The sequence below is a fragment of the Myotis lucifugus genome, unplaced genomic scaffold, assembly GCF_000147115.1.
Source record: "Myotis lucifugus unplaced genomic scaffold, Myoluc2.0 scaffold_445, whole genome shotgun sequence".
In the NCBI taxonomy this organism is placed as follows: Eukaryota; Metazoa; Chordata; class Mammalia; order Chiroptera; family Vespertilionidae; genus Myotis; species Myotis lucifugus.
Window position 1 is genome coordinate 61676 of NW_005871493.1, and position 27529 is coordinate 89204.

Here is a 27529-nt window from a genome sequence, read left to right on the forward strand (position 1 = left end):
TGAAGGACAATGGTCACAGGTGGCAACACTTCCAGGGACCAAAAGCAGAAATACTACCTGTGACTTCATCCCTTTTCCCTGGACCCATCCCCACCAAAGAAAGCATACTGGAATGCAAGTGCATGAATGTGAATGAATAAGAATAATGTTATTACAAGTGACTCATCTGACACTTTGATATTGTGAGAATAGGTAACAAACTATGTGTGACATGTCATGAGTGAATTAGATTCAGCCATTGTGCAGCAACACGCAGCTAGAACTGGTATAGAAGAGACTGAACTCAATTTACATGTGGCACACACAGTATCACACCAGGCTGCAAACTCAAAGAGGTATTAGATGTCATCCTGAGTAAACCTTTGTTCGACTCGTCAAAAAATGCCAGTGTGACAAGCTGTGATGTGGTCATCTGACAAACAAAATGGGGGTAGAAAGAGACAAATGGGGATTTTCAGAATCTGAATAAGGATTACGGATTAAAATATCTGGGGAGCAATAAATTCTAAGGCACCCTGTTAAAATGTATTTATCTCTAAAGAGACATCAGAAAGTTTAGAACCCTTCAGGGTAGCAGTTCTCTGAAAGGTCAATAAACCATTTTCATAAAAATACTACCACACTATTTGCCCTTTCGCTCAAATTCTCACGGGAGGGTACGATGCGGTTTCCTAGGGGCTACAAGACCATGGGATCACAAGACTGAACGCCGAAGCAGGTCTGAGAATCCAGCTGACTTCTATGCCAGACATTAGAACAAAGCCACTCTTCTCATTAGTTTTTTTTGGAAAAAGTTATTAAAAATATTATTTATGTTGAGATGTAATTTGGCTTACTGCTACTTTAAAATGAATTATAAAAATTGGCTCTCTGAGGTTCTCAAGGTTTGAGAACCTCTGCTGTAGGGTATTAAAATAGCCCATCATTTTATTTCTATGGTAAATGTTTAGAAATCACTAAATGCTTATTTATGGGCTTTAGTAATATAAGAATCACACAGATACAAATAACCTGAAGTCCTGTAGGTGGAGAAGTATATGGTGAAGAGATCTGAAAGGCTGCAGAAACTATATAATTCTATCTTTGGAGGATATTGGGAGAACCACAGTTCTCTATTAGACTTGCTCTGGTACGGCAAAAGCAGTCCACATTTTATTAACTTTCAGGGATTGTCCTTAAACAGAACTAAAAGCGACTCCTCAGTCTAATTTTCCTAATTCTGTATTCACCAATTCCTTGCCGAATTCAAGTAAGGTTGATAGTCAGAGTTCTTGCTATACGTATAAAAGGTTTGAAATTGGACCTGTAACAGTCCTTCATTCTCATGGGCAATCAGCTTCATGAGATTATATTCCATTAATAGGGAGAAAAGCATTAACAGAAGCATGTCAGGTTCCTGTGGTCTCAGAACCCAAAAGGGTTGCAGCTGTGAAACAGGAAGCCCCCGTGGGAGCACTTACCGACAGACAAGCTCACCATCCATAGCATCCTGCTCATCAGTGCTGGCAAAAGAGACCCGGCCACCAATCACTGCCCCAATGATGTAAACCAGCCATGTCAGCCTTCCTGCAACAGGAGAAAACCCATTAATGTCACCTCCAGTAATAATTTCACTAAGAAATCCCTCACTGGGAGGATCACTTCTTATCAGGAGCTTCCTTTATCTTAAGAACACCATGGAGAAGCCACAAAGCCTTACTTTGCTTATAGAGTATAGCTACTACTCTGCTCTGGTAAGGGTGATGGCAAGGGGAAAATTCACCAGATAACCAAGTTTCCCCTACCAGACAAGGTCATTATTTTTAGAGTGCAGAACTTACACATAACCACTGCAAATTATTTCAGTTACTCTTCCCTAGTCCCCTGTGGCACTTAACAAACACTCTTTTGCATGCACAGAGGAAACTGATGATGGAAGAATCCTTCTGAAGGAAAGAAAGGATAGAGGTGGCAATGGGTGGAAGGGTACTGACATCACCTCCGTACAGGCCTGGTCCACTGTCCACTCACCCTCCTGCACGGCAATATCCATTGGGCTTGCGCTGGCACTCTGCAGCAGCTCCTGATAGGACTGGGCCGACTGGTCAAACAACTGCACAAGGAGCGCACATGTCTTCTCGTATTCACAACGCCCGATTGTAGACAGCTGGTCCAATTGCTGCTGGACCAGACCTGTATCCTCCAGAGGATCTTCCATTCCATCTCTACTCCCAAGGGAAGAAATATGCCTATTGATTTCCCCATCCGAGCAGCTCCTTCTTCTTCATTTACCCACTGTTTCCAACAGTAGAGGCCCATATCTCAATACTACTTTTAATCAAGGAAGGAATATAAAAAAATTGGAAGGCAGACACCTTCAACCTAAGCACCAGTCTCCCTTAGGAATATTTTGCTTGTTGGTGTCCAATCTTTCAATCTGGATTTCCAGTTCTTAACATTTGTTGGCCCTGATCCTCTCATTCCTATGTTTCTCCACCCCAGCCTCTTAGCCTCTCGTTTGTTCTCGACCATAGTAAACTTTGGTATGATAAGTATCATGTCTCCTGAGTGAGGCCATTGTGACCAGATGTGTTTTGGAATTCAGAAATCTTGAGGTTTTAGGGAGACAATATGGTATTTCTGCCATGTAATATAAACCCTCAATGGGCTCTGTGGTGTGGCAAATACAATATTCCTATAGCAGAATATTATGAATAGTCACACCAAGTAGAATTTAAAAAGACCATAAAGGGTCTCATATCAGTGCATGTCTCATTTTGCCACCAAATGAATTTTGGTGCCAAACTTATGAGAAAATTTTGTTTTCACATCTTGGATTTCAGAATTACAGATGGGGCTCTGTGGATTTATACCAGGTCTTACCTTCTCTACTATTTCATACATTTGAAAATCTTGTCATATTACAAGCTATCTACTGTTACATCACAGAATGACAAGCCAGCAGCAGCAGCACCATCACTACAACTAGCAGCTCATAGTTGTGTGTTTACTGTGGTCCACACAGTGGGCCAGGAGACACAGTAAATTACTCCCTATAATAACCTCGCCCAAGAGTACACAGCCATTAACTAGCTCTCTGGGCCCAGGGCCCACCCATGTAACCACTCCCCCACATGGTCTCACTGACACCAGCTGACTCCTCAAGAACAGAAACTAAGCAGCTAATAAAATAACTCCTCCCTGTGGACTTCAAAAATACTCAAATTCTGAAATGATTCAAAATCATTAACAGTTAAGACAATGAACTGTTATGACAAGTAAATGCATTTGACTCTAAGCAAATTAAAAATCCAACTTAAAAAACCCAGATCTTCAGAGTCCAAGTAAATTCTCCTGAGAAATAGCCAATGAAAGCCCTAGCTGGTTTGGCTCAGTGGATAGAGCGTCGGCCTGAGGACTGAAGAGTCCTGGGTTCGATTCCAGTCAAGGGCACATGCCCAGGTTGCAGGCTCGATCCCCAGCAGGGGGCGTGCAGGAGGCAGCCAATCAATGATTCTCTCTCATCATTGATGTTTCTATCTCTCTCTCTCCCTTTCCCTTCCTCTCTGAAATCAATAAACAATATATTTTAAAAAATTAAAAAATAAGATAGCCAATGAAAAAATATACAAGAGTAGTCTTAAAAGTTCTCATCACAAGAAAATATTTTAACTATGTATAGTGATGGATGTTAACCAGACTTATTGTGATCATCTTGCAATATATACAAATACTGAAGCACTATGTTGTACACCTGAAAGTAATAGAATGCTTTATGTCAATTATACCTCCAAAAAAAAAATATGGTTAAATGAGATCTTAAAGGTGGAAGTCTAGTCCAATAGGACTGGTGTCCTTATAACATACATATATGTGCGTGCACACACACAGAAAAAACCCTGTGAAGACACAGAGAGAAGATGCTCATCTGCAGGCCAAGGGGAAAGGCATCACCAGAAACCAACCCTGCTGGCACCTGGATCTCAGACTTCTAGCCTCCAAAACTGTGAGGAAAAACAAACAACAACCCAAACCACAAGCAAGAAAGGTACCTAAACCAAATAACTTAACTCCAAACAGGTCATTTTTGCAGGGGTCTGACATTCCTTTAGCTATATGTTTCTGGTACAGTTAACAGGGTAGACAGAAACCATGTGTTAATGTAATACAATCAGTGATCAGTTGCCTAGAATTCTTATTTCTTCTAGTCAACTCTGAATTGTGTAATCCCTTTTATCTATTTAATATTTTAGGAGTTCACATTAAGCACCTATAACTTACACATTATAATTCTTATAATCTATAGTCTATAAATGTTTCTCTCCTATTTAAGGAAAATCAGTGGCAAGGACAAACATTATGTTTTGTATTCAAAGATATTGCTACCGATGGCAATAATAGGACACGAATAGGATGTTAAAGACTATTCTTTCAGATGTTATGCTATTCTGCTGACATAAAAGAATGACCATTAACAGAATCAGCTCCAATAAGACTCTTATCAAATACTCCTATCAAAGACTCCTATCAAATTTTTTTTGCCAATGGGGTGTCTGATCTCTGGCAAGTCTAACACCAGGCTACTGGGGGAAGGTTGTCCCAATGTCCTTACCTCAGTATGATGTGCACAGACTCCAAACGGGATGTAATGTAGGCTTTGGTGACTTCAGGAGTATAAGTTTCCAGCATATGGGGCTCTGTGGCTTTCACATATGGCACAGAGGCTGCCAGACGCTGCCATAGGCTCAGGAGATAGTGCACACTATTTGGGGCAAATTCCCAGTGCTAAGGAAAACCAAAAGAGCAGGAGGCATACTTCTTATTTTTGTACACAATACACTAGTCCCATGCCACTCGACACAAAGGATAAAGACTTTAAAAAAAAAGATGAGAATCTTTTATGGGCTTTGTTCTGTGTATGGCAACTAGTCAGAGACTATGCATCTAATGAGAAGAGCTGTTCTATGCTGGATGAGTAAACCTTGCCACAACAAAAACCTTGCATAAGTGGGTCTCAAACATTAGTATGCATGAGAATCACTTAGAGAGCATGTTAGAAATAGAGACACCAGGCCTCCACCCTGAACCTAGTGAACCAGAAATTATGGGGGTAAGATCCAAGCACCTGCCTTTTTCATTAAGCTCCTCAGGTGATTTTGATGCAAGCCATACCGTTTGAGAGCCAGAGCCCTATACTACATGAATAAGAGAGGGCATTGACTCACCCTTTACTCTTCTGTCTAGTTCCCTGTTCCACTCTTGCCTATTGGGTGTGTGTGTGATTCTGAGGGGATTCTCTTTGCCTTGCAATGACCACATGTTCTTCTCCCAATACTCCTTGCACTTTTGTAATACACATTGAGTAGACGACCACAGTAATTACTCTGCAAGGTTACCATACATGTATTTATAATTCACTTTTGCCAAGGGGGAAAAAAAAATATTCTTAGAAGGCTAAACCCAGAGAACAAGAGAAGCGGTTCCAATGTCTAGGAAGAAAGAGCCAAGCTACCAAAGACAAACCTGTAAGCTGGTCACCGTGAAGTTAGCTATCAATCGGATGACCTCAGGGTAGTTCTCCACCTTGACTAGTTCTCCCAGTTGATAGTTACTCTTCAGTCGGGCCAGCAGTCTGCAAAACTCGTGGTAGTTGTTCGGGTCTGACAAGCTCTAGGGGCAGCACAGGGGGAATAGAATGTGAAATGCGACTCACTCACTCTGAATGACAGGGATGGCTTCAGGGGAGGGGGAATCTACTTAAACTTGTAAGACGCGAATCCTCATTCAGGACACGTCTGTGTAATGTTCAAACATTCACCTGTGGCATTAGCCTCAACTGACAGAGTCTAAAACGGAAGCCGGAAGGATCACACTATGGCCCTAAGGTTGTAAAGCTGATAAATGGCAAAAAAAAAAGGGCGTGATCTAAGGTGTAACTAGTCTGCTTGCTTCTCATCAATTAAAAGAAAGATAAAAGAAATTTTCATCCTCACATCTGTCAAATTTATCAAGTACAATAAACCACAGCAGCAAAGTTATGCAAATGTTTTATATATTTAAACATTTAATAATAAAAAATACATTTATCTATTCCTATGTTTATATATTTTATACTTATATCAAACTTTTGATTTATTTTCATATAATACCAGCATATTTATTTTCCTTATATATGTCTTCCTCTATTGGCATAGGGGGACAGACCTTGTTTTGGTCACCACGGTATCCCTGGTACATGGTAGGTGTTTCATAAAATTTGTTGAATGAATGAACTATGAACTGTTTTTATGATATGTCCTAGTGTAGAGAAGTGATACTTTAAAAAAAATAGGTGTTTACAAAATCTTGGGGACTGAAAAAGACAAAAAGGACTACTGAGTTATGGAACAATATTTGAATGAGAAATCTCTCCCTTCCCACCTAAAAGCTGTTATATATCCTATATAATAAAAGGTTAATATGTAAACCGACCAAACGGTGGAATGACCAGTTGCTGTGACGTGCACTGACCATCAGGGGGCAGACGCTCAATGCAGGAGCTATCCCCTGGTGGGAAACTGGGCTCATGGCTGGTGAGCACAGCTGTGGCAGCACTAAGGATGTCCAACCACCAGCTTAGGCCTGCTCCCCATAGGCCTAAGTTGTCAGTAGGACATCCCCCAAGGGCTTCCTGACTGCGAGAGGGTGCAGGCTAGGCTGAGGGACCCCCCCCCCCACACCAAGTGCACGATTCTCGTGCACTGGGCCTCTAGTAGTTAAATAAACAACGTACATTCAAAAAAATGGAAACAAAAACAAATTTAAATTCTTAATTTCTTGGGGGGAAATGACTCTAGCTCTAACCTTATTTTCCTGAGCAAAGGGATCCTTCTGACTTGTAACAGATAGGTGCGTGCACATGCGCGCGCGCGCGCGCGCACACACACACACATACACAGAATCATATATATCACATATACATATATAGATAGCAATCATATATTTATTCAAATAAAAACAAATCCTCAAATTTTACCTGTGGATTTTCCAGTATTCGTTTAACACCATCAACAAGATGAGAGAGAAACTTGGCCCTCTCTGCATTGTTAAACAGGGATCTTCTAACGGAGGCGATCTGTACTAAGCAAGATAATACCTAAAAACAGGGCACAACCCAAACACAGCTCATATTAAAAAGATTGTCCAGCTATTTTCATGATCTTTTCCACTCCTATAATATTCTTCTTTACATATGCCTCTAATTCTGTTCTTTCAACCCCTGCTACAATTATAATATAGAAAGATCAAAGAGGATACAGCTTACGATATCTAAAACAACTTTATTAAAAGAAAAAAAAAGAGCATTACATCCAATCTGATCATAACAACTACTTAAATTCACACTATGGAAATTCCTAAACTTAGGCATATTCTCTGACCACCCCAATGGCTTCCTTCATTCTTGTTAACATACATATTTAAGGCTTGAAAACACCAGGCAATTCATAGTTTAAATAAAGTTTTAGATTTTGTTTTTTCTGTTTTATTAAGACCCTTTGGCTAATCAGGCTTTGTATGTAGTGCTACAATGAAATATCTGGGCCATGAAAAAACCAGCGTTTATGCTGAAAGCATTTTACCCTTTCCCTACTGTGCGAGGTATTTATACTCTCTGCCCAACCAGATCTATTTTCTACCCTTCACCACCCTGCTGTTCCCTGGGAGGCTGACCTCTGTGACTAACAGCAGCCCAGCTCCCTTGCCCTCTTGCTTCTAGTTGGCTTCAACCATTGGAAAGTACCAGCAAGGAGATCAGGGCAGGAGGAAAGAAGTGCCACCTCCTGCTGGCCCATGGTTGGCAGTCTCTACCTCTGCTGTACAGCCTTGCCCTAGGCCACAGCTTCAGCTTCTCCTGAGCTCCTACCTTGCCCCTTGAAGCTTCCCACAACTGCTCACCCCAGGGGGTACAGTCATCACCTCTTGTTAGATTCCCTTCATTTGGCCCACACCTTTATAAATAGTCTTTTCATTAATTACCCTTATTGAGTATATTACCTTTTCCTAACTTGATACAAACAACACTGATTTCATATTTCGCTAAAGCAAAGAAAGGTCTACATTAATTTGGAAAAGTACAATGACCAGGAAAGTAGTCCACTGTAGAAACACTACACCAAACACCCATTCCTATACTGTGTCTTCTTTATGTTTTGCACAATGGTATTTTACCCCAACCATCTGAAATACCAGGCCAACATCTTTTAGGACTTGAATGAGTTCTGTGATTTTTAGGACTTAAATGAATTCTGTGATTTGAGGAGTTTATTGCTTTAAAGGAGAAATGCATCATTCCCAAAAGCTTTCAAATGCTATTTAGAAATAAGTATGCAAATTTGCCTTCTTATTACAGCTTCCATTTATCACTTATGTTTGAGGGATTTTTAAAACTTCTCAGTCAGGACAACCTTCAGCTTGACAATTTGAGGTAAAAAGTAAAGATGAGACCAAAAGAGCTTGACATCTGCAGCAATTTGTCATTAAACAGGAATAATTTTAAAATAATTAAGACTTTATTGCAAGAACTTTTAAGCTATAAGTTTGACCTTGGCTAGATAACGAACCCTAGTATTTCCATGCGTTAGTTCTATGATTTTGTACAACAAAGTGAACATAAGGCTCATTCACCATTGCTATTTTCCAGAAATAGGTTTGCTTTAGAAACTGACTCACCAGAGGTGAAAATGTAGGAGGGATGGAATGATACAGGTCAAAAAACAGCTGCAGAGTTGAAGAATCTAAGAATGCTGAAAGAAAGACACAAAAGCACTTCACTGAGCATGTCTGCACACTGCCACTGGCTGAGTGCTGGCACTACGTTTGGGAGCATATCTTCCAGCTTTCTTCACTTACACGCTGCTTATGTCCTTTGAAAGTGATAAGCTAATAAGGGCTTTTTGTTTTCCTTTTTAAGGCGTAGTTTTTAGCTCTTCTGAGAAATAGATTCATTCTTCTGATTCTCAGAAACTTAAGACAATAGGACTCTGTTCATAGCAAGAATTTTTATCCTTAGGAACATACAAACATAAGCACATGTTCTCTTGCTTGATTTTGTTTTTAAAGCTAGACATTACCTCAAATGAATAACCTAATGGAAGTCTCTAGGTGGTTAATGTAAGAAGGTCAAAGTCACACTGGTCAGTAATTAAGAGTTCTTCCAGGCTGGGCGATCCATAAGGTCTCCAAGAACCTTCCCTCACTTTATAAAGACAGATGCTGAAATGATAAATGCTCTTGTACAATAAACAGGGACGCCAGGGGTCCTGTAGACCATCCTACAGATACTGCGCAGAGCTGAGCAGCAGCCTGTTTCAGGTGGGGCGATGCTCTTACCTGATCTCCAGCTGGTGGGAATCTGTACTGTGCACAGGTCATCTGAGGACTCATCAGTAGATGTGCCGATGAAATCAAAGTTTAGGCAGTTATGAGTGAGTTTGAGCAGTTGCATGAGCAAACCATGTTGACTTTCATCATTCAAGTTTAGATTCTTTCCAGAAGCCTGTAAAAATTACCATAATGAGCCCCAAGCAACCACTCCTCTTCCAAGCTTGCTACTAGACTCACAAGCAGGCTGTTGAGCCAGAAAGGGAGGACTACATTTCAACACAGAAAAGTGATGTTTCCCTTGCCACAAGATGCTGCACTTCTATTACCTTAATGCCACGATGAAAACCCTAGCTCCTCATTACTATTACAACACATTTACCATAAAACATGAAGCCAGTATTTAAAGAAATCCCCCCTTTGACACTTATTCTTTCCATGTAGACATGGTGGCCACAGGGAATCCTGAAGCAATATGTGTGGTTACTTCATTTGCATGTGAAATTCTAGCTATGTCTAGGCTGGGCTAGAATTACATTCTGGGAGGGAGTTCTAGTAAGTTTTATATCCTGTCCTACCTTCCTTCCTCTTTTTAATATTACCATCGTCAGAATCAACAAAAATCTTTCAAACCAAACCTAAAACAAATCACCACTTAATTTTATTTATTCACTGGCAGTTTACCTGCCTGTATGTAGCTCAATACTGGTCCATAGCTCCTGAGATTCTCATGTTCAAAGTTCATACCAGCTATGAACTCGGTGAGAGCTGGCTAATTGTTTTTATTTTTTTAATATATTTTTATTGATTTCAGAGAGGAAGGGAAAGGGAGAGAGACAGAAGCAACAATGATGAGAGAATCATTGATCGGCTGCCTCCTGTACGCCACACACTGGGGATCGAGCCTGCAATACAGGAATGTGCCCTGACTGGGAATTGAACCATGACCTCCTGGTTCACAGGTCCATGCTCAACCACTGAGCCACACCGGCAGGAAGCTAGTTGTTTTTGATAGTATCAGTGAGGAGGATTCAAACCTTAAGTTTTCTCAAAAGCTTTTCCCCTCTAGGGGTACAACAGTTTTTTTGGGGCAGCTCACCCAACCTGAGGACTGTCTGGGAATTCCGAGATAAGCGGGAAATTGAGGAAAAAGATGGACATCATTAAGTGGAATGACAAAGAATCCAAACTTGTTTCTAAAACTAAAACTTGGCCCTAGCCAGTTTGGCTCAGTGGATAGAGCATCAGCCTGCAGACCAAAGGGTCCCGGGTTCAATTCCGGTTAATGGCACGCACCTCAGTTGCAGGCTCCTCCCCGGCCCGGGCCCTGGTTAGGGCTCGTGCAGGAAGCAACTAATTGATGTGTTTCTCTCACACTGATGTTTCTCTCTGTCTTTCCCTCTCTCTTCCATTCTCCCTAAAAATCAATCCTCGGGTGAGGATTAACAATAACAACAAATAATAATAAAACTAAAACTGGATATACTGGAAAATGAGAATTAGAACACAAAACCCCCAAGTCCCCCAAATGAACAAAGAGCCAGAGACTAATCCCATTTATCTTTCTATAGGGACAAAGCAGCCAAACATTGTTATAAATGTGTAGAACATGTAAGTTAACATTTCTTAGTTCAACTCTATCAATAAATGAATGGAAACACCAACTATTCTATTTTAAAACAGGTAATTTCCTTATGTGATACTGTCTACCCCTTCAGGTTATGAAATCTAAATGGATGTTAAAATTCCAAAATCTGCTTTTCCTTACAGATGTTGCTTGTTTATTGGCTGCTTTTAGCTCAGCAGGGGACAGGGAGTCAGAGTTTTAGTGTGCTAACAATGTCGTCTGCGCCTGCTCTCAGAGCACTACAGTTAACATGCCTTTGCTCCACACAGGAAAATTTTATGTGGGTATAAAAAGAACAAACAACAGAATCTCAAACTTTGTGGTAAACTTGATTCCTTGAAGATAGGAGCATAGGATAACATTCTCTCACTGCTCTTCCGTAGGGAATCATAATCCTTTCTCCAACACCAGTGCTCAGGCTGGCAAGTTTCTTCAGCATCTTGGAGAGGGGTATTATGTGAGAGGTGTTGATGGTGATTAAAGAGATGCATAAATACTATGGGGTCACTCATCTGTCACCCTTTCAAAATAAACAGGGAAGCAGGATCCAGCCTACCATCTCACCTGTTTTAGTAAATTGCAGGAAAGTGTGAAGATGTCAAATAATGATGAATCTCGGAAAGAAGAGGCAATTTTTCTGTGCTTGGTTAAAGGATGGGTGGTGTCTGCCTGTGTAGAAAAATAAACAATGCAGGTTTTAGAATTAAATGGAAAGAAATTTTTTTTTTCATGCAGACTTCAAATAAAGTAGAAAGATTTCCAATAAAAGCAACATAAATACAAAATACATTTTAAACACTTAAATTACTATAAAATCATATAAAGTGAGAGGATGCAAAGGACAATAAGCTGCTAACAGCCAGAATATCATGTCTCCAAGGTTTACAGAGGGAAGACAGAAGGAGGAATGAAGATCTCCATTGCAAAGTTTTAATTTCCGCTACACCTAGGTAAAATTTAACAAATTTTTGGCAGATACTGCTAAAAATTACTATTATGTTGCCCTGTGGTTTAGTTTCAAAAACACATAGTAGCATGGCTTGGGTTTTGGTAAACAATCCACTGGGCTGAAGTTACTGCAGAATTTCCCAAAACAGTCATTAACCAGCAGCCATGGACTTCAGATGAATGACAACAGCCTGCAAATACTTTCCTCCTTCTCTAACCTATTTGTTTCTACGTGGAGTCCAGACCCCAGGAGTGAACACTTTAATTAAATGGTTGTATTGTTCACTTATTCCTCTTTTTCGTCTTTTCAGCCACATTTTAAAGGTTTTTGTGGTTAAGGATTAAATCTTTTACTTCTTTAGTATGTCCTCTATTCCTGCCACTACTCAATAAGTAGGTGGTACTCAATAAGAGGAATAAAAAAATGTTAAGGTTGTCAGGGCATTTTTTCCACCAGAAAGCTTAAATCTTTCTATGCACTGACCAATTCATCCAAGAGGAAGCTCATTTTGCTTTTGGGACATTAAAGAATAATGAGGCAAGATTTCTGACAGACAGCCAAGTTATGGGCCCTCCTGATTTTATTTCTAAGCTCAGATAGGAATGGTAACAGAAATACACTTTCTGATTTGAATATGACAACCCCCTAACTAAAAAGCCCCACAGCAAATTAAGTTATATAGAGGTTCAAAATATTCCTCATTTCCAGCTTCAATGTCACTGTGTTAGCATAAGTGTCCTAGATAAATAAGCTACTGCTGGATTATACATCCTATAACACATATAACCTATTATGCTGATCCTAATACCAAGAATAATTACATTAAGTATGTTACACACATTTCTATTGTTTTCTTAAGAAAGACAAGTAAAATTTAAGTGTTTTTTATACCAACACTGATGTATTTTGTGAGGCCAAGCTTCACAAGAGAGAACATGAATCCCACAATCTCTGCACTTAGTTAATGCTCGCTTTCTGACTACAAAGGTAACAGTAGTTAAACAAGTAGTTAGCCCTAGCTGGTTTGGCTCAGTGGATGGAGTGTTGGCCTGCAGACTGAAGGGTCCCGCGTTCGATTCTGCTCAAGGGCACATGCCCAGGTTGTGGGCTCAGTCCCCAGTGAGGGGCGTGCAGGAGGCAGCCGATCAATGATATTCTCTTTCATCATTGATGTTTCTCTCTCTCTCCCTTCCTCTCTGAAATCAATAAAAATATATATTTTTAAAAAGTTATTAAAGCACAGTCTTTGGAATAAGACTGTGGATTTGAATTCAGATACTGTTGCCTGCTAACTGTGACACCTTAGACCAGCGGTTCTCAACCTGTGGGTCGCGACCCCTTTGGCGGTCGAACGGCCCTTTCACAGGGGTTGCCTAAGACCATCATGCATATCAGATATTTACATTACGATTCATAACAGTAGCAACATTACAGTTATGAAGTAGCAACGAAAATAATTTTATGATTGGGTCACAACATGAGGAACTGTATTTAAAGGGCCAGAAGGTTGAGAACCACTGCCTTAGACAAATTATTTAGCCTCAGTTTCCTTTTCTAGAAAATGGGATAACCACAGTATCTTTCTAGGACTATTGTGAGAATGAAATAAGTTAATACAAGTAAAGTGCTCAGAATAGCGCCTATCACACAGTAAAATCACTCAAAGGTATAAGCTATTATTATTTTGATAATTATCGACCACAATGAGGATTCTATGTGACAGAGAACATGTACAGCCTCCAGATTTTAATAGGCTAAGCAAGTGTATTTATAATAGTAACAATACAGTTAAAACTCTCATGGGTTAATAAAAATGTCTGTACAATTATGAGCAACAGCAAAAGTGATGCCAATGTAATTATTAGCTGACAACTGAAGGGTGAGATATTATAACTAATATTAATACTGGCCTGTTCAGTAATTATAAATTTTAGCTGGATACAAAAGTAAATGACTGAAAAAATAACAGCCAGAGCAAAAGAAAGCCACTGGTGTTTCCTCTGTAGTGATCTGTATCATCAACGACTATTTAAAACGTTTGTTATTTAGTAGAATGTTTTATGCATTCTGAAAAGATTGCCAGCAAAATCTTTAATAATCGGACGTGGTAACTTATTTTTAAATGATTATAAACATGTATTAATGTATGCAGCAGAAGGGGCACACAAATGATGCTGGTTCCACTTTTGTGATTCCTTTTTTAAAACTCATTCTTTTTCATTAATAAATAAACTATTTCAAAAAATAAAAAAATAATATAAATAAATAAATAAATAAATAAACTATTTCATTAAGCTTTTGACTTAGGACCATTGCTCGTATCTCTAATAGTGAACATTAATACCAGTGAGGAAAGCTGAGATGGGGTAAAATATTCTGGAGACAGAAGGGGACCACGACAAGAAGAGCGAGGCAGGTTGTACTTACAGAGGAAAACCCAATGCAATTATTTTGTTTCAAAAGGGCATTAATCACTTACCGCGAAAGCACACAACTGCCAAAACGATCATCCCACACAGAGCAGAAAACACCAATACTAAGAAAAATATGGCACTTACTTCAATGAGGAAGGCTGTAGCACTTACTTGATTAATTTCATTGGTTAGCTGAGATAAAATTGTGACGCCAATGATGCAGTATTCAACACTATCCTGGTTTTAAAAAAAAAAAAAAGGAAGAGTTGGTGTGTGCAGCTTGATTTCAGCACTGGAAATGCAGTCACACTTTGGAAATGACAGAATCATAGGTTGCTATTAACACTGCCTAGACAAGGTAGCAAGGAACTGTAGTTCAAAACTGCTGCTTTGCAGGACATAAAACCTAACTGCCATAAGAAAGACTGCTGAATCTGACTTCATCAAAATTGAAACCTTTCATAATTTAAAAATAACCGTAAGCATTATACCACGCTCATTATAAAGAGAGAAAGTGGCAAAACACACTTAAGATAAATTACAAATGAATGTGTAACAATTTTCAAAGAAACTGTATACAACAAGAAAAAGGCAAAGAAGCCGACTTAAAAATGTACATAAGATATAAGCAGGAAGTTCATAGAAAAACAAAAATTAAGTAGTAAATTAACCTATGAGAAATTGTTCTGTCCCATTCATAACTCAAATGCTGAGATACCAATTCTTTTTACCTATTAAATTGGAAAAATACAACAGCTGAGCTCTCAGGGTGGAGGCACAGGGAAATAGGCACCTTCTAATTGTTGGAGGAAGAAACTATTTTGGGGGGCGATTTGGAAATATCTTTAAAAGCCAAAATACACATATCCGTTTGCTTGAATAATTCCAATAATCCCTATACACTTATTCAAAGTATGACAAGATAGATATATATGTAAATTGATCTACCTACCTACCTACCTACCTACCTACCTACCTACCTACCTACCTACCTATTTGGATAGTCATTGAAGTGTTTATTTAACAGTCAAATATAGAAGCAAACTTAATGCCTACCCCTAAGAGATCAGTTAATTAAAGTATGGTATTTTAGATCAGAATAGTATGTAGGCATTAGAAAGAATGAAGGAGGGTTTGTTTGTGCTGATGTAAACATACAAAGCCAAGACACATTAAGGGTAAAAAAGACACAGACAAGAACATATCAAATAATTCTATTTTGTGTACTTTCTAGAGAGTAGAACTGTATATAAGTAAGTATATGCATGTTGCTTCTCCCATTCTTATTACATTAAATATATACATCATACCTGTAAAAACCTTGTGACGTCTGTGATTGCATTTCTGAAGACATAGTCATCCTTCTGACAGTCAAACCAGCCCAGCTTTGTGATTCTGGCATACAACTGAATAAGTGCTTGTGTCACGAAAGTAGCCAACTTTGGCCGAGTGGCAAGGTAGTTGAGCACATAGTTCCCTATAAAGCAAAAACAATCCACATGACATAAGGCTTTGTCAGGGAAGGGCATACATCTTTAAATGTACTAAATGTCCAAGAAATGGCAAAATTATGCGATTGACTCTAAACTCCCTTACTTCTTCATGCTACTGAGAAATGGGACTTTGAGTGTAAGATGACTAGGCTTTCTAATTGAGAATGTTATACTTGTCACAATGAAGAACCCGAAGTATGGCAGCCTTGAATCTACTCCTAGATGGTTAAATCACACAGTCTGCACAGAATTCAAAATCCTTAACAATGTTTTTCTCAGTTATTAGTGGCAGTAAAGACTGAATTAAAGAAACCTTCTGACAACAAAAGGGGTTACTTAGGCTTATTTAGAAGTAGTTATTCTGGGCCCTCTTCACTTTCATAAGCTCAAAATTCTGGGGGTGGGGGGAAACCTAGATTCCAGATATTCTGTATGCTTAGCAATTTCAGGACATTATCAAACAAGCAATATAAATTTAACTATTACCACCAGCACGTTACTAAGCAAACTAATTTCTTTAAGAGAGAATAGACAATTCTTTACTTACGAATATCTATTCGTTGCTCCAATGGTAGAGGGTTGTTTGTGCGTGATACAAGCTTTGTAAGGCATGTAGCTGCCAGTAACTGGGAGTACGATGACTGTGAAAAGAGGGGGGTGGAGGGAAACGTCGAATTAGATTTTATTGAGTTAGTCAGTCATAAGATTTTTTCATTTGGAGATATGTGCTCAGATTCAAGAAAAAATTGTTTTGCTATATTAAATCTTCTAGATTTTAGAGCGTCTATCATTCTAAGAAAAAGAGGCCAATATAGCATGTGCTCAATTTGGCTGATTTCAGTCAGGAACAAGGGGCAAGATCAAGTAAATGGCCTGATCAAACTGAATCCAGTATTTCCATTACTTCAAGGGGGCACATGGGAGAAGGGATCTTTTCAGAAAGGTATTAAGGTTTTCAGAAGACGAATCTCTTTTCATTTAAACCAAGAACTCTCCTCCCATCAATAGCCTTGTTAAAGTGATGTCTCAAAAAGTTTCACCTCAAAAATATTCCCAAAATATTCCCAAAGTCACCTCAAGATATTTATTTAGTATGGTAGAAAGAAAGAAAGAAAGATATAAGGAAAGAAAGAAAGAAAGGAAGAAAGAAAGAAAGAAAGAAAGAAAAGTAAGTAAAAGGCCTGATCAAACTGAATCCAGTATCTCCAATACTCCAATATCCACATTATACTGTACAGTTAACCCCCAAATTACTAGTATGTCTTTTCACCAGCACAGCTATCAATCAGCTACAGCTTTGGAGAATATATGCTAGTTTTAAAGTAAATTCATTACAATTATTTATGAGAAAGAGAAATTATGGCCACAGAAATGGAGTAGCATTATCATATTCTCAAGTGTGGATTTTAATGAATTTTAACCTTATACAGAATCAGAATTATCTATCTGATCATAATGTGCAAGAAGGAGCCATGTGCGAATTCCTCCATGTGACTGTATAACATAACGTCATAAACAGAGACAGACCCAGAACCATTAAAATAATTTAATCAAGGATCAAGGAAAACTGTCTATAAAACTAAAAGTCCTTAAGACAGTAGGCTATCTACAGGCATTATATTATACCACCAGTTATAAAAAAAATTTAAGCTTAAGAAAAAAATCTATAAAAGTGACTTTGACATGTGACTTTTATTCAACACCCCTGAACATGTTTTAAACTGATTAGAGTGGGTGTGTCAAATCACTAATAATGTAAGAGAGGCTACTGTAACATGGTGTATACTATACACTACAAAACATGCAAACGGTCTCTACACATAATTCCAATAAATCTGTTAAGTCACTAAGAAGTCAATATAGATTAACAGGGAAGAATCCACTATGATGAAGTGTTTTTAGTATTGCAGAGTTCCTGTTCTACTGCAGCCTGCTCACTGTCAGTAGGAGCGTCTCCAGTTAGCATAGTGTCAGAGAGGGAGTCAAGTGGAAAAGCTAGTTGTGCATCTTCCACAGTACAAATCTAAGTGGGTCAATCCTAAGATCAAGTGACTGAAAGGAAATATATAAAACACTACATATGAAAACAGAACAGAGCACCATGCAATCTCTGACCATGACTCTGTAACCTTCAGATACTTGCAAAAAGAGTTAGCTTCTCCAACTACTGAAGGATAATTTTTAGACTGTAATTTGTTCTGTTTACTGAATAATACTGTAACACTACTAATGAAAATGTAAAAATGGAGTCACCCAGAATTCTACCCTCTCAACAAATTAGTTTCTTTCGTTCTTTTCACATTTCCTTCCAGTCTTAAGTATAGTACTAGCTGCTAAGTCTGGTTGGGATTCTGACTCTCTCAATGCCCTTTCATGATGGTTGGATTTTTACCCTTCCTCAAACCCCCTTCTTGCCAAAAATATTTATCAAACTATGTCTCATTAAAAGTATTATTTTGATCACTGCACTGCCATTTTTAGCTGGAAGAGGTTCTAATTCCATTTTTAAAACTGTAACTTCCAATAATTTTCATTGTCAAGACCATTTCCCCTATATTTCTAAGGCAAGAAGCAGCAGCTATAGCACAGAGGAGGAAAACAAACTGGGGAACTTGTAAGGTGACATGGACTTTGTGGATAAGAAGTCATTTATATACAGCCCTTTCTTCTTTGCAAGGAGGTAGTACTTAAGAGTAAAAAACAGAAAAGGAGTCCCAGGAACTAGACAACATAAAAAATGACAGGACAAAATATATATGTTCGGTATGTTCAATGAAATTTGACTGAAGAGGCTATATGGCCTTCCTTCTTCTTCTTCTTTTTTTTTGGCTAATCTGGCAGGTATGGTGCTTTTTAAAAGTAAAATTAAGGAGGCAAAGGCACCTAGAAGAATCCCAATCCACCCCTAAACAAGAATGTATTTTCTTAAACATGTTATCCTTTAGGATTTTTCAAATCTTACGTACACTTCCTCTTTCGAGGAGTAGCTGGCACTTGCTCAGGCAATCGGGGCTGTTGGTGAATTCAACCAAGGCTTTCTCTGCCTGGAGCCGAGTGGTTGTATCTGTGGTTTCATACAGCTGTTTGCACAGATTCTCTAACTGGGCCAGGCTCTGGAAAAGATCATCAAGAAAGAAATCAGTACAGCCTACTATATAAGCAAGAAACCATACTTGAAATTACTGGACAAAAAGAAATAATCAATGAAGAGAGACTTGCTTCTCAATTCTGAGGAGAAGCCAGGTGACCTTTATCTAATAGTATATAATATATAATATATAATATATAATATATAATATATAATACACACACACACACACACACACATATATATATAATTTATAGCTCTTTATTTGATGCTTTAGAAGACAAAATGATAGAATGCCTAATCAATCTATATATTTTTTTCAGTTACTGTTAAAAAGCAATCACAAATGATACCTTTTTTCCTTGAAAATACCCATTCTCCTAAGCTTTACCCAAAAGCTTTCAAATAAAAATTTAGTATTTGCCAAAATTATGAATACTAGAGTCACTGCTGTAAAATGAGGCACATAAACACATACTATAAATGTCACATATATCTTTACATAGTTTTACATATTTTCCCTTTGCCAAGTAGTTATTAGCTTACAGTTATGTGCATGCATACAGATACCAACTGCTCTAAGAAAACTTCAGAATGTATGTACATACGCACCTTCCTCCCTGGGTCCCTCATGGCTAAAGTTCCGCAGCCAGGAGTCTTTTCTGTTGTACTTTAAACTCCTGCTTCGGTTCCAAATTTAAATGGCAGGGTCAAAATAAATTCAACCCTCGCATATGCTCACACAGAGATAAGACAAGGGGAACGCCCCCGAATAAACCCTTCTCTCCAAATCTTGAACCAGTTCCAAACAAGCAGGAAGGGGATGGGCGTGTGCTTTGGTCAAACCCCAGAGGGACACAAATCTACTTCCACTTAATGCGGTGTTAAAAAGCAGAGGAAAGAACTAGTAAGAGTTGACTTAATATCACCCTGCCCTAACTAGAGAGGATGCAAAAACATCTGTTAGTGTTTAAAGGAATGGTTTGGACTTTAAAAAGGAATCTATGCCTATTTTCTACAGTAGCAAGCACGATGTGGTTTAAACAGTTCGAAGAATCTCACTACTAGAATTGACAATTCTGATAAGAAAAAAAATATTTTAACAAACCAACCTGGGTGAATAGCCTAAAATAATATTGCACAGCCACAGTCTGCCCAAGACTTATTACCACGTTATTTCACTAGGCTGTGACTATAAATCAGTTTTCCCACTAAGCAGGAAAGCTCTTAGGGCAGGATACCTATTTTACTCAACATGATTAATAAATTTCAAACATTAACCTAAAGAAAACCAGAAAGACAAATACTGACACTCCAAGATCACCAGTTTCACTTCAGAGAGTCCCCCGACCCCTAAGAACACAGCAAAACAATAAAACAAACCAATCACCCTTCACAACATCTCGGCTCTGACTAGGCCTGTGTTTAATTGGTTCCTCTCTGACTTACACTTAATTCCTCTTCAATTCAGAAGCACAGAGAAAACTGTGCTTGCAAAGATCTCAAGGAATAAAACTCTGTAAGTAGTATCTGGATTTTTTTCACATAGCTTATAAACACAAAGAATTAATTACAAATATTCCATAAAACACATATGAAAGGCAGTGATCTGCTTGCCAATATTGGTCCAAGACCCTACCGACAAATCAGTTTAATTATAAATTCCCACATCTAAGCAAGGGATTAAATCTCCCTTGCAAAGTTTTTGTTTCAACCTAGCAGGCAAGTTTTTCCTCCCTCCACCTATAAAATGGTTCACTTAAAAGAAAGGAAACACATTATTTTAACTAAAAGGGAAGAACTATTTTAACTAAATGGGAAGACAGCTGTAAAATCTGGTATTGGGTATTAGCAGCAGCCTCATAACCTCCACAGCCACCACACCCCGAGCAGATTCCCTAAACAGTCCTGCTGCTTAAGGTATAATGATATCCTTAAAGTCTGATCAATCAGTTCCTGGTAGCACCTCCAGTGCAACTCTTGTTTATGTTCATTACAACAAAGTTGTTCACATAACGGCTAAGCATCTGTCACCAGTAGTTCCTTACTGCTAACAACAGACATGCAGGTTATGGTGGGCATTTTGTTGTTGTTTTGCTTTAATTTAGCAGAGAAAAAACATACTGCAGGGTAAGTCTGGTAATGAGTTTTCAGCTCAGGAAACAAGAATGTTTAAAAAACAAAAGTAATTTGACTATTTACACAAACAGTTTGGAGAACTAGAGCTTTTACTTCTTTGTTTCCAGAAGAACAAATAGGGAACAATTTTGTTTTCCCAATTAGTAGAAACATCTAAAATCCACAGGGTTGAGAGTCATTATATTTGCCCATACTCCCCATAGAAGGAGGGGCTGAGACATTTACATTATTTTGTTTTGGATCCTCATGTTCCCAAAGTAAACCTAATAGATTATTCTGAATCACCTTTTTCTGGTCACAGAATAAAATAATTTATCTTATTTGATTAGCTATTAAGACTAGTACCTTACATTTAGGGTAGCAACGATACAAACCCAGCATCTTCCCCTTTTGCTTGGTCACACCTGTATGAAACCTCCTCCCATTCACCATGTCTTATTAAGGATGGCTACCACATGATGCTAGTTCAGTCACACAGAAGCCCCCAGAGAAAAATGCCTATTTTCTATTCCTGAGATGGCCAAACCTATAATCCACAGAGAAGCTTCCATCTGGTCCCACTGCAACAGAAAAGTCCGTTGGGTTGGGGTGAAATACTTCACAGAACTGGAAGGCAATCTTCAACTAACAAAGTATTGCTTTAGTAAAAAACGCAAGGCGATCAAACCCCCAAGCCTAGACCACACGATTCACCAGCAATAGTTACAATGAAGGTATTAAGAGAACATATCTTCTTGCCCTAGCTGGTTTGGCTCAGTGGATAGAGCATCAGCTTGTAGACTAAAGAGTCCTGGGTTCGATTCCAGTCAAGGGCACATGACTGGGTTGCAGGCTCAATCCCCAGTAGGGGGCTTTGCAGGAGGCAGCCAGTCAATGATTCTCTCTCATCATTGATGTTTCTATCTCTCTCTCCTTATTCCTTCCTCTCTGAAATCAATAAAAATATATTTTTTAAAAAAGAGAATATATCTTCCTCAATGTTTAGCAACATTATTTTTAATACAGTCTTTTAAACCCGGATAGAGAAAATGTAGCTCAATTATTCTCTTTTCAATATAAGGTGCTACCAGTTCAGACTATGAACCTCAGAATATAATGATTTATCTGAAGAGCTGCCTCTAGATTAGAAGAAAATGAAAATTTTGTTTGTACATTAGATGCTATATACTATCCCACAAAGTAGAATACCTTGGAATTTATTTTTATTAATTTGTAAAACATGCTTTCTAAAACAGCCTAACAGTATATACTTTTAAATTAGTCTCACTGCAACAAATCAACAAACGACAAGTGCTGGAGAGGATGTGGAGAAAAAGGAACACTCGTGCACTGCTGGTGGGAATGCAGACTGGTGCAGCCACTATGGAAGACAGTATGGAGTTTCCTCAAAAAGCTGGAAATGGAACTCCCATTTGACCCTGTGATCCCACTTCTAGGAATATATCCCAAGAAACCAGAAACACCAATCAGAAAGGATATGTGCACCCATATGTTCATAGCAGCACAATTCACCATAGCTAAGATCTGGAAACAGCCTAAGTGCCCATCAGTAGATGAATGGATTAGAAAACTGTGGTACATCTACACGATGGAATACTATGCTGCTGTAAAAAGGAAGGAACTCTTACCATTTGCAACAGCATGATGGAACTGGAGAGCATTATGCTAAGTGAAATAAGCCAGTCAATGAAGGAAAAATACCACATGATCTCACTCTTTCATGGATAATAAAGACCATTACAAACTTTTGAACAATTAAAAAAAAAAATTAGTCTCACTGCTTTAAAAAATATCCACTTGGAGGTTTACAAGAGACGAGGCTACTTTCTTTGAAAAAGGATTTGATGACATTCCCACTAATGCCAACTACTGAACTAGAAAACAAGCACAATCCTTGGATGGCTAGTGACTGTGCAGGTGCTCTGCAGGGCACATCTGCCGGAACCACCTGGAATGATCAGAAGCCACAAAGTGTAAAGGCAGGCTCAACCCAGAGAAGTTCTCATGAAGAGTATAGAGTAGAATTACCAATCTAATAGCTGAATTTTCATGATTAGGATGCCTTAAATATAAAAAGAATTGCTGGGAAATAAAATCAAGCCATTTTCAATCTGTTTATAAACTCCATCAATTTAGATCTTTAGTTGGAATTTTTCTGTGTTCTAGAGAACACTGTGTTAAATAAATTAAAAGATGTATACTGAACCTGTCAGAAAACAAAGCATGTTAAAGATCTACAAGTAATGTTTAAAAGGTGATATACTAAAACTCCTAAAAATTCAGTAACAATAATTATTGAGAGGTTAAAAAAAAAGTGGCAAAACAGTATGTAGAGTATATCATGTGTGATATATGTTATCAAATTCATAGATGAAAATGTGGATGAATACAAACCAAACAATTATCTCTGGAGGTGAGATTATGGGAGACTTAATTTTTATGTTATATATATTTCCGTAATTTTTTATCACAACCATATACTACTTATAAGCAGGAAAAAACACACCCAACAACTGTATACAGATTGAGCAAATTTAAGTTACATTCTTCTTCTAAAGTAACTCTAATTAACAACTTACTCTGTTTCCAATCAGAATTCATAAAACCAAAAAGGCAAAAGGCTAAATTTTTAAAAAATATGCCTGTTTATTACCACTTTTATTTTGTTCTTTGTTACCATTAATAAATGTTGATGGTTTAAAGGGCCTGAAAATAACATTCCATGCAAAGTTCCCTCTTGTTTATCAAGTAATCTAGACAGCAATCTTGTAGGTCAAAGCTATTTTGGTTTTATACATATATTAGATCTCTAGGATGTTACTGCAGTGGGGCCAGAGGGGGAAAGTAGATGGCTCTCTGAATGAGAATGCTTACATATACAAACTGTTTATTTTTAAAAGTTAAAGAAAAAAGTTTACGAAGCCAGTGCACAAGATTTGAATCTCTACTTTGCAGGAGAATATCCGAATGCCCAACAACAAATGAAAGGTGCTTCAGCTCAACTATCATCAGGAAATGGAAACTCAAACCACAATGAGCTATCCATTAGAATGACTAAAATGAAAATGCCCAGATCAAGTGGCTAAGAAACTGGAACTCATACACTACTAGCGGAGTCTGAGTTGGTTCAAACACATTGGAAAACTGGCAGCCATCTATGAAAGCTAAACATATGGATACCCTATGACCCAACCATTCCACTCCCAGTTACACACCTGGTAGATGTATTTGCTAAATTCACCAAAAAAACATGTACAAGAATGTTCATGGCAGCACTAAATGTAATAGTTCCCAAACAGAAAGCCATCATAGTAGTATGAATAAATATTTCATTTTTAAAAAAAAAAATATTTTATTGATTTTTTACAGAGAGGAAGGGAGAGGGATAGAGATTGAGAAACATCGATGGGAGAGAAACATTGATCAGCCGCCTCCTGCACACTCCCCACTGGGGATGTGCCCGCAACCAAGGTACATGCCCTTGACTGGAATCGAACCCAGGACCCTTGAGTCCGCAGGCCGACGCTCTATCCACTGAGCCAAACCAGCTAGGGCAATATTTCATTTTTTAAAAATATATTTTTATTGATTTCAGAGAGGAAGGGAAAGGGAAATAGAAACATCAATGATGAGAGAGAATCATTGATCAGCTGCCTCCCCCCCGATCCAGCCCACAACCCAGGCATGTGCCCTTGACCGAATTGAACCCAGGACCCTTCAGTCTCCAGGCTGATGCTCTATCCACTGAGCCAAACCAGCTAGGGCAATATTTCATTTCTTAATCTGCGTGCTGGTTTCACAATCCATTAATTGTACATTTATAATTAGTGTATTTTTCTGTATATTTTATTTCAATAAGAAGCTTTAAAAAACAGATGGATGAATGAATGCCACCGTTTTCCCCACATTCCCCAGGTATTTACTCTCATCTATTTCTTTCTGATACTTTGGAAAAGAAGTTCATCAATAACCAACACTGCACTTTAGATTTAGAATGTTTAGAACCACAAGTCCCATTATTTTCTCAATAAATAAATAAGGTAGGACTTTTGGATGCATTTAGGGACATTCTGTTTCTGAGAGTACTAAGAGGGTGAGTAAAACTTTTTGGTTGCAGATGCTGTGTAATGTGTATTGCTGTAAAACAAGATAAAACACATATTTTTGGCAAGTGATAATGCTATGCAAGAGCCTTGCATGCATTAGATAAGGATGGCAAGTCTGCGAACATATGAGACTGCAAAATTCACCTTTCAAACTACTAATCAATTCTAATTTGTAATAAACACATGATTTTGCATTGTGGGTAATAGGCAACCAAGACACATGTAAACACATATACTGCCAGACTAACTATGCCTGGTCACTTAGTGGTTTATTGACTTATAAATTTAATTCAACAGTTTCACTTAACATGTCCCTAGAAACTGGTTTTGGTCCCTTCTCATAGTCATTAGTGATGCAGAGAAATACAAGCTGTAGTGAAAGCTGAATTTTCTGAAGCACTGGTGTCAAACTGGTGGCCTCAAACTGGTCCGTTTCTGTTTTTCATCTGGTTTAAAACTTTGGATTTAAAGTTTAACATAGTTACCAATATTTCATATTAACACCTGGTTTTCTAGCTTCCCATTAAAAATGAGAAGATCTTATAATACTGGACCTGCATTTTCGAGTGTCACTAATGAGATGACACTAAGGCAGTGCTCTGGGCAGGCTGCTCTAGGTCACCACAGTCCCTAAGCACCTGGACACTGCAGACATCTGAGTTTCTCGCTTGAATGGAATTTTGTCTCAAACCAGTGGTTCACTCCGGGAAGTCAAAGTTAAACAGTGAGCATATGGCAGTACAACAGACTTTGGCTTAACTTTGGGTACTAACTTTGTGCCAAATGTGAACTTTTGAGTACAAGGGGCTACATAAAATTTAGGCAGAGAAAAGAATTAGATGGAGAATTAAGCAATTGGATACTGGTCTTAGTAATTAACTGGGTGACTTTGGGCAAGTTAATTTCCTTGAGCTTCAGTTCTCTCATGTGTAAAATAAATGGGTATTATTATATTGTTTTTAAAAGACACCCCCAATTCTAAAATGCTATGACTGCAATATACCGTTCTTCCTACTTTAATTATATAAGTAAATCAGATTTAAAGACAAGCAAAATTAAAATAATCATGAAAACAATAGGGCAAATTTTTAGAAGAGAGAATCACACTAAAAAATAAATCAGGCAACACTCACTGTAGCATAGCAGCTTACTCACAACTTTAGTGACCCAGCAGCAGGAACAGGATTTCTTTGGAGTGGAGGGTCAGTACAGTGTAATAGTTAAGACCTCAGATGTCAGACAAATCCCTACTCCTCTATTTACTAGCTGTGGAAATATGATTAATTACTCAAATCTTTCAACCTAGCATTCATTTCTTTTAAATAGAAATAACATCTACTTCACAAGGTTGGAAAAGTCAATGAGGCAACGTATGTAAAGTGTTAATTACTGACTTTATTACTGGCTGTTATCGATTACATTGGCTACTAAAAACTGGAGAACAACATAAATGCGTATAAGAATCCACAGTTTCTTCTAGAGGGTTTATAAATGCCTTTCCCTGTAGGGCTAGAGGGTTGGGGATACAATATACAATTGATCCTTATTCTTGGATAATTCCTTATCTGTAAATTTACCTACTTGCTAAAATTTATTTGTAACCCCAAAGTCAATACTTGCAGCAATATTGTGGTCATTTGTGGACATGCACAGAATGGTGAAAAGCTTGAGGAGCCTGACACACACATTCCCAGCTGTGGTACAACAAGGCAAAGCTTTGCCTTTTCGTTTTAGGCCTCATACCATACTAGTCTAAGTATCCTTCTGTGTTTTATTTAGTGCCATGCTTTTATGATTTTGTGCTTTTCGTTGCCAATTTCGCTGTTTAAAATGGCCTCCAACGTTGGCCTGTGGACTGAAGGGTCCCAGGTTCAATTCCGGTCAAGGGCACCTGCATGGGTTGTGGGCTCGATCCCCAGTAGGGGGCGTGCAGGAGGCAGCCAATCAATGATTCTCTCTCATCATTGATGTTTCTATCTTTCTCTCCCTCTCCCTTCCTCTCTGAAATCAATAAAAATATATATTTAAAAAAAAATGGCCTCCAAGCATGGTGCTGAAGTGCTGTCTAGTGTTCCTAGAAACAAGAAGGCTATGTGGAAATACATCAGATAAGCTTCATTCAGGAATATTAAATAAGGCAAGGTTGTAGTTTAGTTGATGAAAATGTTATGACCAGAGGTTGGCAGGAACCTAACCCAGTATATCCTCTAGGCCAGCGATTCTCAACCTGTGGGTCGTGACCCCTTTGGCGGTCGAACGACGCTTTCACAGGGGTCGCCTAAGACCATCCTGCATATCAGATATTTACATTATGATTCATAACAGTAGCAACATTACAGTTATGAAGTAGCAACGAAAATAATTTTATGGTTGG

At 38.3% G+C, this 27529-nt stretch overlaps 1 protein-coding gene across 1 annotated transcript in view; it reads right to left on the reverse strand.

Moving 5' to 3' along the window:
* XPO7 (exportin 7) overlaps positions 1 to 18951 on the reverse strand; it is a 37571-nt gene extending 18620 nt beyond the window's left edge. Inside the window, exons 1-12 of the mRNA XM_023744279.1 lie at positions 18789 to 18951; positions 16370 to 16463; positions 15640 to 15806; positions 14501 to 14566; positions 11531 to 11635; positions 9349 to 9514; positions 8689 to 8762; positions 6995 to 7114; positions 5503 to 5649; positions 4592 to 4764; positions 2011 to 2204; positions 1461 to 1566 (exon numbers count right to left, since the gene is read on the reverse strand). Coding sequence (XP_023600047.1) covers positions 1461 to 1566; positions 2011 to 2204; positions 4592 to 4764; positions 5503 to 5649; positions 6995 to 7114; positions 8689 to 8762; positions 9349 to 9463 — 929 coding nt within the window. The 5' untranslated portion in view covers positions 9464 to 9514; positions 11531 to 11635; positions 14501 to 14566; ... (1 more) ...; positions 16370 to 16463; positions 18789 to 18951. The remainder of the gene's footprint in view (positions 1 to 1460; positions 1567 to 2010; positions 2205 to 4591; positions 4765 to 5502; positions 5650 to 6994; positions 7115 to 8688; positions 8763 to 9348; positions 9515 to 11530; positions 11636 to 14500; positions 14567 to 15639; positions 15807 to 16369; positions 16464 to 18788) is intronic.
* Positions 18952 to 27529: the final 8578 nt, after the last annotated feature.